At 38.3% G+C, this 13,156-nt stretch overlaps 1 protein-coding gene across 1 annotated transcript in view; it reads left to right on the top strand.

Annotated features, from left to right (window-relative positions):
* Positions 1 to 12,529, top strand: part of LOC112032422 (copper-transporting ATPase PAA1, chloroplastic) — a 38,055-nt gene extending 25,526 nt beyond the window's left edge. Inside the window, exons 15-17 of the mRNA XM_065762434.1 lie at positions 6,985 to 7,188; positions 11,844 to 11,924; positions 12,357 to 12,529. Of these exons, the coding sequence (XP_065618506.1) occupies positions 6,985 to 7,188; positions 11,844 to 11,924; positions 12,357 to 12,503 (432 nt within the window). The 3' untranslated portion in view covers positions 12,504 to 12,529. The remainder of the gene's footprint in view (positions 1 to 6,984; positions 7,189 to 11,843; positions 11,925 to 12,356) is intronic.
* Positions 12,530 to 13,156: the final 627 nt, after the last annotated feature.

The raw sequence follows: 13,156 nt of genomic DNA, 5'->3' as shown, positions 1-13,156 counted from the left end.
GAGATATTCAATTATCCTTTAGTTTGCAATGTGTTGATTATCCTTTGATTTCACAATTACGTTGTCCACATATACCTCAACCTTCTTATGGTCATGTTGGGAGCAGTGCTGTGGCCAGTTATTGATAAGCTGTCACCCGAAGGGCATCAATATGTCATAGCATATTCCCATTCTATCACAAAAGTCCTCTTTGTCATATCCTTTGGTGGAAGATGAATGAGCTTGTTAGGATGAATGTTGGTTTTATAGTCTAGATGGAGCCAGACTAATGAGATTTATTATGAGAAGAGAAACTCAAAAGGGCTACATGACTTATGGGAGCAAGTAATAGCCCTTGATGAGTTGTCCTTTCCTAATAAAAAAACCTACAAAATTGTGTTTGGAATTAAAAGGTGATTTCATGAGTTATTTGGTAGCAAAAATAATGTGGGGATTTCAGAATTTAAGGAAGAAGAAAAAAAAAAAAGAGGTTTTTATGGTTTGTTAGGGGTTGTATGAACGGTACCCGTAAACAGTACCATAAGAAAGATGAAAAGAAGAAAAGTGAGAGACAGAAGAGAAAGAGAGAAAACATCACACAAAGGCCAACATGCCTCAATGCTCAAGACACTCGATAATTTTATCAATCAACTCCTATTTCTGTTGAATACTTTGAGCACAAATATATTCAAGCTCTTTTTTGTACTAGTAGTATTAGGACTCTTAGTCATAATAGGACTACTAGTTTGACTAGTAAACAAAAACCTAATAAAACATAGAAAATAAAACCTAAGATACTTAGAATCTTCTAGAAAATTCTGTTAATTTGCATGAATTGTGGAAATTATAGATTTGCCCTGACTACAAAATTGATCATAACTAATAAAATAAAAATCCAAATAAAAATCAGTTTTAACCGTGAAAGCCTCATACTTAGACCTTTAAAACCACATGAATTTTACTTCAATTAGACCTCACATGTGGACTCCCATAAAATAATTAAATTGGCAAATATACAAACTAAGAGCAAATTAATCTTCCATAGTTGTATCACCATGTCACTTTTTCGTACTTATTGTCTTTGGAATCATGTAACACCTACAAGAACAGTTACCCTTGCTTTGATGGGTGAGTTCTTTTTTCTTTTTCTTTTTTTTATAAATAACAAAATATCATTAATCAAAGGCCCTAAGTAGACCAGGAGCGTACATGGAAAGGGTTACATCAAGATCGAAAATTACAATAATCGAGCATAACAAAAAGATTAGAGCAAGAAAGAGAAGAGAAAACAAAACACCAAGCAAACAAAGAGTGGAGGAGGAGAGATTTAATCTCAAGAATCGATTGTTCCGTTCCCTCAAAGCATCTACTGCTCCTTTCCCGCCAAAGACACCATAACACACAATGTGGGACAGCCCACCATAGGTCTATATTGCACTGTCTAAATGGACCCTGCCAAGATGCAGCTAAGTCTGCAACACTTTGAGGCATCACCCAAATCACACCAAAAAGGATCCAAACCATAGACCATAGCTAGAAGGCAATGGGACAATGAAGAAGAAGATGGTTTACCGATTTATGCTTCTTTTACACATAACACCAATCCATGACGGGGACACCCTTATTCCATAGTCTATCAAGGGTCAAAATCTTGCCTAAGGCAGCAGTCCAAGAAAAGAACGCAACTTTAGGAGGGATCTTTGAGCGCCACACAGGGTTCCATGAAAAAAGGTTGTCAGGGGTCAAGATTCCAATGAAGCCTCTAATTAGGAAAAGACATGACATCCACAAGATAAGAGACAAAAGATTTAACACTGCCCCTACCCCTTGAGACAAGCCCAGGAGGGCATACAATTACAACTTTGGAACCAGTCAATCAAGTGTAAGGGAAAATAAACATTTCATGACTTGATAGGCAATAGACAGCCAAAATAAAGGCTAGTGTCCCACCTGGAAAGAAAGACAAAGCTACTAAAAAGCCACAAGTTTCAACAAGGAAATGAAGATTAGTTTCTATCAAGGGGACCCGCTATCTCCCATGTTGTTTCTGGTTATAATGGAGGTCTTTAGTAAGATGTTGAAAAGAACTGAAGGGGCTAGTTTGTTTTGCGGCTTTAGGGCCGATGGTAGACAGGGGGGAGGGATTTGTGTCTCGCATCTTTTGTTCACGAATGATACGATTCTGTTTTGCGATGCTGATGAGGAGCAGATTCTACATGTTCGGATGCTTCTTCTTTGTTTCCAAGCAGTGATAGGTTTAAAGGTTGATGCACTGAAGAGTGAGATGGTTCCCATTGGGAAGGTTCCTAATGTCCATGCCCTGGCAGAGATCTTGGGATGCCGGATTGGGTCTTTGCCTATGAACTGTCTTGGTATGCCATTGGGGGCGTCCTACAAGTCCCCCATTGTTTGGAATCCTATCTTGGAGAAAATTGGGCATAAGTTGGCCGGTTGAAAGAAGTTATATTTGTCAAAAGATGAAAGACTAACATTACTTAAAAGAACTTTATCTAGTCTCCCCACTTACTATTTGTCTCTTTTTACCATCCTTACGCATGTGGGTAATAAAATTGAGAGGTTGCAAAGGGATTTCTTGTGGGGGGACTCCAAGTTTCATTTAGTAGGTTGGGATAAGGTGTGTGCACCTTTGATAAATGGTGAGTTAGGAGTAAGGAAATTAACTACTTTTAATAAAGCCTTACTAGGAAAGTGGTTATGGCGGTTTGGGATTAAGGAGACAAGGCTTTGGAGAAGGGTTGTAGCTCTCAAGTTTGGGGAAGAATGGGGGGGATGGACGTTCAAGCTAGGTAGAGGGGTGCATGGGTGTGGCTTGTGGAGAAGTATCCGTATGGGATGGGAGGATTTTAGCAAGAATATTTTCTTTGAGGTAAGGGTGGGTGATAGCGTGAAGCTTTGGACAAATCAATGGTGTGGGGATTCTCCACTTCATTTGACTTTTCCGAGGGTGTATGGGATTGCATCCAATAAAGAGGCATCGGTGGCCTCTTCTCTTGAGCAGTTGGGGTTAGAGGAGCGGAGAAGCTAGGATGTTCATTTTATTAGGAGACCAAATGATTGGGAAATGGGTGGTGTGGATGATTTTCTCCGTACCTTGGGCTTAAATTTACCTCCTACTGAGAACGGAGATTGTATGCGATGGAAGTTGACAAAGAATGGGGACTTTGATATTCGTTCGTTTTACTATAAGTTGAGAAGCCCATTGCCCATTATTTTTCCTTGGAAAGGTGTTTGGAAGGTTAAGACTCCTCGGCGTGTTTTCTTCTTTGCGTGGACTGCTGTATGAGATAAGATCCTTACAGGTGATATTTTGAGGGGCAGAGGGTTGGTTCTTGTCAATTGGTGTATCATGTGCCGTAGTAGTGGGGAGATGGTGGATCATTTGTTACTTCATTGTGGAAAGGCTTATCGGCTGTGGAATTTGGTGTTTGCCAAGATCGGTTGTGGATACTATATTTGGTTGGTGGAATTGGCTTGGGAAGCATGTGTCTAGCATTTGGAATTTAGTTCCATTATGCTTGATGTGGTGTCTTTCAAGGGAGCGAAATAGGAGGATGTTTGAGGACATGGAAAGCTCGGATGACCAGCTACTGGCCTCTTTCAGTGGCACTTTGTTTGACTAGTCTAGGGCTTGAGGACTCACCTCTAGTGATTCTCTCCCTATGTTCCTTAGCTCTCTCTTATGTACTTAGTATCTTTCTCGCTGCCTTATGTTTTTCTGCATAAGGTAGTGTTTTTGAATATATATCTTTATTACCTATAAAAAAAAAAAAAACCATTTAAGATTCCAATGAAGCCTCTAATTAGGAAAAGACATGACATCCACAAGATAAGAGACAAAAGATTTAACACTGCCCCTACCCCTTGAGACAAGCCCAGGAGGGCATACAATTACAACTTTGGAACCAGTCAATCAAGTGTAAGGGAAAATAAACATTTCATGACTTGATAGGCAATAGACAGCCAAAATAAAGGCTAGTGTCCCACCTGGAAAGAAAGACAAAGCTACTAAAAAGCCACAAGTTTCAACAAGGAAATGAAGATTAGTTTCTATCAAGGGGACCCGCTATCTCCCATGTTGTTTCTGGTTATAATGGAGGTCTTTAGTAAGATGTTGAAAAGAACTGAAGGGGCTAGTTTGTTTTGCGGCTTTAGGGCCGATGGTAGACAGGGGGGAGGGATTTGTGTCTCGCATCTTTTGTTCACGAATGATACGATTCTGTTTTGCGATGCTGATGAGGAGCAGATTCTACATGTTCGGATGCTTCTTCTTTGTTTCCAAGCAGTGATAGGTTTAAAGATTGATGCAGTGAAGAGTGAGATGGTTCCCATTGGGAAGGTTCCTAATGTCCATGCCCTGTCAGAGATCTTGGGATGCCGGATTGGGTCTTTGCCTATGAACTGTCTTGGTATGCCATTGGGGGCGTCCTACAAGTCCCCCATTGTTTGGAATCCTATCTTGGAGAAAATTGGGCATAAGTTGGCCGGTTGAAAGAAGTTATATTTGTCAAAAGATGAAAGACTAACATTACTTAAAAGAACTTTATCTAGTCTCCCCACTTACTATTTGTCTCTTTTTACCATCCTTACGCATGTGGGTAATAAAATTGAGAGGTTGCAAAGGGATTTCTTGTGGGGGGACTCCAAGTTTCATTTAGTAGGTTGGGATAAGGTGTGTGCACCTTTGAAAAATGGTGAGTTAGGAGTAAGGAAATTAACTACTTTTAATAAAGCCTTACTAGGAAAGTGGTTATGGCGGTTTGGGATTAAGGAGACAAGGCTTTGAAAAAGGGTTGTAGCTCTCAAGTTTGGGGAAGAATGGGAGGGATGGACGTTCAAGCTAGGTAGAGGGGTGCATGGGTGTGGCTTGTGGAGAAGTATCCGTATGGGATGGGAGGATTTTAGCAAGAATATTTTCTTTGAGGTAAGGGTGGGTGATAGCGTGAAGCTTTGGACAAATCAATGGTGTGGGGATTCTCCACTTCATTTGACTTTTCCGAGGGTGTATGGGATTGCATCCAATAAAGAGGCATCGGTGGCCTCTTCTCTTGAGCGGTTGGGGTTAGAGGAGCCGAGAAGCTAGGATGTTCATTTTATTAGGAGACCAAATGATTGGGAAATGGGTGGTGTGGATGATTTTCTCTGTACCCTGGACTTAAATTTACCTCCTACTGAGAACGGAGATTGTATGCGATGGAAGTTGACAAAGAATGGGGACTTTGATATTCGTTCGTTTTACTATAAGTTGAGAAGCCCATTGCCCATTATTTTTCCTTGGAAAGGTGTTTGGAAGGTTAAGGCTCCTCGGCGTGTTTTCTTCTTTGCGTGGACTGCTGTATGAGATAGGATCCTTACAGGTGATATTTTGAGGGGCAGAGGGTTGGTTCTTGTCAATTGGTGTATCATGTGCCGTAGTAGTGGGGAGATGGTGGATCATTTGTTACTTCATTGTGGAAAGGCTTATCGGCTGTGGAGTTTGGTGTTTGCCAAGATCGGTTGTGGATACTATATTTGGTTGGTGGAATTGGCCTGGGAAGCATGTGTCTAGCATTTGGAATTTAGTTCCATTATGCTTGATGTGGTGTCTTTCGAGGGAGCGAAATAGGAGGATGTTTGAGGACATGGAAAGCTCGGATGACCAGCTACTGGCCTCTTTCAGTGGCACTTTGTTTGACTAGTCTAGGGCTTAAGGACTCACCTCTAGTGATTCTCTCCCTATGTTCCTTAGCTCTCTCTTATGTACTTAGTATCTTTTATTTTCATTATCTTTATACTTTTTTCTTTCCCTTCGTATTTTTCTCGCTGCCTTATGTTTTTCTGCATAAGGTAGTGTTTTTGAATATATATCTTTATTACCTATAAAAAAAAAAACCATTAAAACTTTTAGAACTAGAAGACTTCTATAGAAGATTTTGTTTAAGAGTAAAGTAGGAAGTACCTAATAAAGTTATCAATATCGTATTGTCGAAATGGCTAGAATATATAACCAAACTAGTACATATAACACCCTTGAAATGTATCACTTTAATTTTGGGGAGTTTGGTTTGTGCTAGCAATTTTGGTGATTTTTTAGTATCTTGGCTGGTATGTAAAACTTAATGTTATTTGAAAGAATTTCGAACTCCCAAGTTATTTTGATGAAATTGGTTTTGCCAGAAATGACTGAGATCCTTCAGTGACAGTGGTAGTGGTTGGTGCAGTTTTGGTGGGGGTTGGAGAGGTAGTGCTCTGTGGTGATCGAGTTCCTTCAACAGAGATCGAGCGGATGATAGTAACAATGAGATCTCTGCTTTTTAAGGCAGAGGATCGACCATGGTTAAGTAAATTGAAGAAAGAATTTCTAGATAAAGAGAGCTTTTGTGGCAGATTCTATGCTGATTAGAAAGACAGTTAATCATCTCTTCTTTAATGTGTAGTAGTGAGGAGCTTTGATCATTGGTTTTTTCCCTATGTCTAGCTTTGTGGATTATGCCAAGTTTGGTGAAGAAACTCTTAGCAAGCTGGGGAGGTTGAGTTACAAGTGTATAAGCTGCCAGGGAGACAATTAATCATTTTTTTCTTCATTGTTTAGTAGACAGGGAGCTTTGGACATTGGTTTTTGCCCTTTATGGAGCTTTGTGGGTTATGCCAAGTAAAATGAAGGAACTCTTCGCAAGAAGGGGACATGGAGTTAAGAGACATCATAATTCAGAAAGTGTGGAATCTTATTCCTTGCCTTTTTTTTTTATGACGATGATTCTTTGAGATAGAGGGGTGTTCACACTAGGTTTATGAGTGAGATGTTTGGGATCTGTAAGGAACCAGTTGGTTTGAAATTCGCCACCCCCCACCCCTCCCCCGTCCACCTTCTCCCCCTTTTAACTGCCACTATAGTAGGGTTGATTGTTGCAAAGTAATGAAACAATCAATAACATTCAACAATGAATTTTATATTAGTACATAAGAGATTTTTCATGGTAAAATGTCATAAACATGCTGTGATTGCAGGTGCTCTCTGGAGTTAAACCCGATGAGAAGAAGAAATTCATAAGCGAGCTTCAGAAGGATCAGAATGTTGTAGCCATGGTTGGTGATGGAATTAATGATGCTGCAGCCTTGGCTTCATCAGACGTTGGAATTGCTATGGGTGGGGGTGTAGGAGCTGCTAGTGAGGTGTCTTCTATTGTGCTGATGGGCAACAGGCTCTCGCAGGTATCTTTTGAACTATACACTTAAAAGAGGAAAAAAAGAAAACAAAAGAAAAGAAAGATATCTCTCAAACTCACTTTTAAAAACTGTGTAACTTGCTCTTAAATGTTTTGTTCTTGAGAATTTAGCTTCGTTAATTAGCCAGGAATCCAATTGCTGGACTTTGTTTTGTCTCATATGATGCACATTTGTTTTCTTTGCTGCTTAGAATTTCATTTACATATTCAGTTCTGAACTTTATATTTTTTGGATATTGGGTTTGCTTCTCTGCATAACATTAACTAAGAAATTCAAGATGTACAATACTGAAGGCGCAGCTTGGCACAAAGAAGAAACAAGGCAAAACAGAAGTGCTTTCCCATGAATAAAATAAGAGTCCTTTTATTCAATGGGCTGACAGTGGGTATGCCTTTTTCTTGAGGCACATGGCTCACAGAAAGCATGCCTGTACTAAAATCTGTCTCTTTTTTCTTTTCTTTTTTAAGTAAGTAAATATTTCATTATATAAAGGCAAAGAAGTGAATCCTATGTGCATTGGATGAATACAAGAGGTACACAAACATTAAACTTTGAAATTACAACTGTTAAATTACTGATTGTCCCAAAAGTTTAAGCTATTAAGAAATGATGAATTTAATCACTTAACCATAGGTCTAACACTCTCCTTCACTTGTGGGCCTAGACTTCCCCTTAATAAGTGGGGGCTCAACAAGTGAGAATTTAACATTTTAAATGGGAGATAGAGTAAAACTAGGAATCGAACTCAAGATCTCCTGTTCTGATACCATGTTAAATAACCGATTTTCCTAAAAACTTAAGCTATTAAGAAATGATGAATTTAATCACTTAACCATAAGTCCAACAACAATTATCAAGCATATTAGTTAAACTTGCAAAGGAGATTAGAACTAAAGCATTTATCCACTCAAATAAAGAGTTGAAGAATAAAAGTTTTAGGGGCAAGACAGAATTTTCACAACCTTCAAAGCTCCTGGCTTCTCTCCAAATACACCACATTAGCGAGGGAACACATTCCAAATGCCTACATTGCTGCATCTACTAAATCTGTCCTGCCAGCATGCTAAAAGCTTCACTACACATGCCATAACCAATGAACCCCAAAAAGACTGAAAACAATGCTCCAAAGCTTTTCAACAGCACAATGGAGAAGTGGATGATTCATATTTCCCCCGCCCTCTTACACACAAAATCATTCTACAACAGTTAATAGCCGCTTTCTGAGATTATCCACAGTTAAAATTCTACCCAGTGCTGCTGTCCAAAGAAAGAAGGCCACTTTAGTTGGGACTTTGGGCATTTTATAATATGTTTTTAACTTCGAACTTTTTCCTTCTAGACGGATTCCAATATAGTTTATCTACCCCACCTCTTCTTACTTTAAATGAGTAAATTGTGTCCATAAAATATACGAAGGAGTCCAACTCACAATTTTGTACAATTCTAACAGAACTAACTTCTTAGTGGAAAGTATTCTCCAAAAACATAACATATCAGCCACTGAAGCCTCTTTGTTACAAGTAGTACAAAATAACTCTGGACAAAGCTCCTTTAGTGGTTGACCACCACACCAAGAATCATGCCAGAACCTTATACTAGACCCACACCCACTTGAAACTGATGAAGCAAGAAAATTTATCTCACCCATTTCAAATGGTCTTCCATTGACTGACTCCATAAGGCCCTTACCATACCAGAACACCAATCCCCATATACTGCAATATTTTTGGTCCACTACCTTTCTCCATAAGGCCTCCTTCTCCAAGGCATACTGCCAAAGTCATTTCCCCAGTGTGGCCTCACTAAACAAGACAGTTTTTGTGCCAAGCCCTGACATTGAATTAGTTAACAAATTATTTTTCCAATTAACCAAATGAAACTTAAATCCATCCCCTACTCCACCCCACAGGAAGCCCCACTGTATTTTCTCTATATGACAGGCTACTCCCATGGGAATAGGAAATAAGGATATGTAGGCAAATTGGATAATGTGCTCTTGATTAGTGTGATTCTGCCTCCCTTAGAGAGATAAAGCCTCTTCCATCCTGCAAGGCATCATTCCATTTTTTACACTATAGAGTTCCACACAGTCTTCTCTTTGAAAGTAGAGCCTAATGGAAGAACCAAATATTTCAAAGGTAAAGTCAACACCTTACAGTCTAGAATACTTGCCAGGTTTTGCCGCATTCTGCACATTACCAACCAGAACCAATTCTGACTTCCCCAAGTTAATCTTCAATCCTTAAACTGCTTGAAACCACACACACACAAAATCCTTCAAATGCCAAAGCTGATCTAGCTTATCATCTGCAAAGAATAGATGCAAAATCATAAGCATAGTAGCAGTTGAAGTCCCAACTGTGAAACCTGAAATATACCCCCCCCCCCTCTCAACTATCCTTTCCATCAATCTACTCAAATCTTCCATAACAATAATAAATAATAGAGGAGATAGCGGGATTCCCTACCTCAAACCCTGAGAGCTGTGAAGAATCTGCTCAGACTACCATTAACTAAAACAGAAAAGCAAATGTGAAAATTTATCTCACCCATTCCAAATGTTCTTCCATGACTGACCTTGTAAGAGGCCCATTAACCCTACTTCCTCCACTTTGCATTCAAATCAAACCTATGCAAAATATAAATGAGGAAGTTCCAATTTACATGATTGTAGGCTTTCTGATCGGTGCAAAACTGCAAGTGCACAGTATCGTAGTTTTATAGTAAAGTGATGAGAAGAGTATCGTCCTCAGGGATGGTAACTTACTTTTGACAAATACCAAAATTATGCTAATCTCGATTTTATCTAGAGAAGTCACTAAGGTTGTTGTAATTGGAATTTAAAATAAAATCAAAATAAAGAAAATAAGCAGAGGAAAAAAAATATGTTGTTCAAAGATCAAATTAATGGGAAGAAAACTTCTAGGAAATCGATTTCACCTAATCCCTCACTATGCTTTACTCATCTAGCTAATTTAATTTAATTCTCTCTGTTTGTTAGCAATCTCCAAAAAACATCCAAAAGCCTCTTTCGACAGTCAATTGGAAACATTCTTGTTCATCAATTTACACAAGAGTATGCAATTTAATAAAGTAAGAAAGCATTAAGACCAATGATTTTAATACTACACAAGTTCATACAAGTCTTTCGATCTCTATATTTACCTATGCCGAAATATTCAATATCTATCTATAATTCCCTCTTTCGATAGCAAATCACAAAATCAAAATCATCTAATTAATGGCCGGTTAATTAGAAGCAATAAACTCAGAATAAATCAGACAAACATGAAAAGAATTAATTCAAATTAACATAGAAAAGCAAGCATAGTTCGGAACTAGATTACATCGTTTTCCTAGAATAAAGAAAATTTAGTTCATGCTGAAAATTAAACTCAACAGAAACGAATTCACCATAATGTTTCTAAGAAGATTTGAAGGAAAAAAGGAACACAAAAATCTGCTTTAGCCTCCTTTCTGCTTCAGCCCTCCCTTTTTTCTCTGTTTCAGCTCTTTCTCTTTTCTGTTTCGGCCTCCTTTTTCTTCTGCTTCAGCCCCCTTTCTTTCAGCGCCTCCACCTTTTTTTTTCCAGCCGTGGTGCCCTTTTTCCTTTTAGATGTGGTGCCCTTTTCAGCCCAAAACGTTTGTCTTTTTCAGCTCATTGTTTCAGCCCAATACCTTGCTTTCTTCAGCCCAAAAACGTCCTCCTTTTAGCCCAAAAACGTTGCTCCTTTCAGCCCCTATTTCAGCCCAAAACGTTGCTCTGTTTCAGCCTCTGTTTCAGCCCAAAACGTTGCTCTGTTTCAGCGTTTTTCCTCTGTTTCAGCCCCTCTGTTTCAGCGTTTTTCTCTTGTTTCAGTCCAGCCTCCCTTTTCAGTTTCAGCGCCTCCCTTTTCTTCTAAACGTGTTGCCCTTTTTCAGCCCAAAAACGTTCCACTTTTCAGCCCAAAAACCTTCCTCTTTTCAGCCCAAAACATGGCTCTGTTTCAGCCTTTTTCTCCAACGTTTTTTCTGTTTCAGCCCTCTTTCTTTTTAGTGTTCAGCTGCCTCTCTCTAACTGCTTCATGTCTCTTTTATTTGGTTAAATCTTTATTTCCTTCAAATCTGCAATAAAATTTAAATAACAATAATGAAGTCTAAAATCAACAAAAATAAATAAAATTAGACTAAAGTTTAAAGTTGAGAAGTGATAAATTATGCCAAATTATGCAAGTCATCACTTTCTCCAAGTCAAGCTTGCACTACACCCCTGGAGTTTCCGATTTCAGTTTGCTGTCTAAACACTTGTTTCGAATAAGGACAGAATCTAAAATCTGTTAACAAAAGCATTTTGAGAATCTGACACCACCTTCTCCTAAACCGTCTAGAACTTAAGCAATGATCTTATAGACCCAGAAACTAGGCTAATTGGTTGGAAATTCTTAAATCTCCAAATCATATTCAAGCATTAACGTTTTTTTCCCCAACTTGTTCTTTTTCAATTAGCCTCTGTGTAGTAATGAAAAGCTATCCTATAATGTGTATTTTGTGAAAATGCTGTATCACAAAGCTTTATCTGATCCCATTATAAGTAATCCTTCATGTTGATTTGGGATCGTGTACTGTATATTGGTTGGTTGACCTAGATCACCTCCATGCAGTTGCTTGATGCTTTGGAGCTTAGCAGGCTAACGATGAAGACTGTCAAGCAAAATCTCTGGTGGGCTTTCGCATACAACATAGTAAGTGTTTTTCCGCATCAAAGCATAGCTGTTTCCTTTGTTCTTCTCCTTTTATTTTATTTTTTAGTTCATTTGAGCAGTGTTAGTGCAAGCACTTAAGAAGCAATGTTCATATACCATTTCTTGTTTTTCCTCTTCCTATCCTCTATTCCCAAACCACCTTCTTCCTTTTTGAGTCTTTGCAAATTAGAACCCTACAGGATTTATTTTAGCACTCAGCTTCTGTGTGTTCTCTGGTCTCTGTTCTGATTAATGTCAGCCTTGGTCACCACTTTCCCCACTTATTCAGGTGCTTATCTTAATTCACAAGATTTAGCATTTGTTTCTGACCCTTCTATGTCATTTATTTGCAAATTGTTTGGAAAGATATGGTATTTGCTTTGCTTGCTCTTGAAGAAAAGTTTGTCTTATGCCATTGGTGCTTATATACAGGTTGGAATTCCAATTGCTGCTGGAATGTTGCTGCCAGTAACTGGGACCATGTTGACTCCATCAATTGCTGGAGCCCTCATGGGTTTGAGTTCTATTGGTGTGATGNAATATAACCTAATAGTAGATTGCAATTTAAAAAAATATTGAGTAAGGTTATAATCTTAAAGCTATAACCAATTTTGTAGTTAAACTTTAAAAAAAAAAAAAAAAAAAAAAAAAAAAAAAGGAGATTGTTAGGAAGTGCTTGCAATTTGACTGTTAGTATTGTGGGGTAGCTTAAAAAAATGTTCTGACATGTTTTCCTTTTTATGTTATTTTCAATTCAATACTTAGAAGTTAGATTATAGGTGAATGATATTTGTGAGAAAATAAAATATCAAAATGAACTGATAATTTTAGTACACCAAAAATTCCATGATATATCATACCGACATAATACTATGATTAAGGATTAGTATTATCACCACGTATTGCCCTAGTATTAGACATCATATATATATATGCAATAAGGTGAGCATAGCTCAAGCTTTGCAATCGTTTCAAAATTAATTATTTCATTATTTTATGCTTTGTAGTCTCTTCAACTCCCTCAGCACACAATTTCCTCCAGAGGAAGGTCTGAAGAGATTCTTCTATAAAAAGTGGTGTTTTTTCCTCATTAGGAATAATGGATAAGCCCAAAACCTTGGAGATTAACTAGTAAGCACCTTCTTATATTTTCAATTGTTAAAGTTGTGTGATTGTGTGGGATTATTGAATGATGAGCGGAAGTATGAAAGAGAACAAATATGAAGATTACG

Source organism: Quercus suber, unplaced genomic scaffold (assembly GCF_002906115.3).
Source record: "Quercus suber isolate HL8 unplaced genomic scaffold, Cork oak 2.0 scaffold_458, whole genome shotgun sequence".
In the NCBI taxonomy this organism is placed as follows: domain Eukaryota; kingdom Viridiplantae; phylum Streptophyta; class Magnoliopsida; order Fagales; family Fagaceae; genus Quercus; species Quercus suber.
The sequence above is the reverse complement of the archived record's forward strand: the minus strand, read 5'-3'. Positions and strand labels throughout refer to the sequence as shown.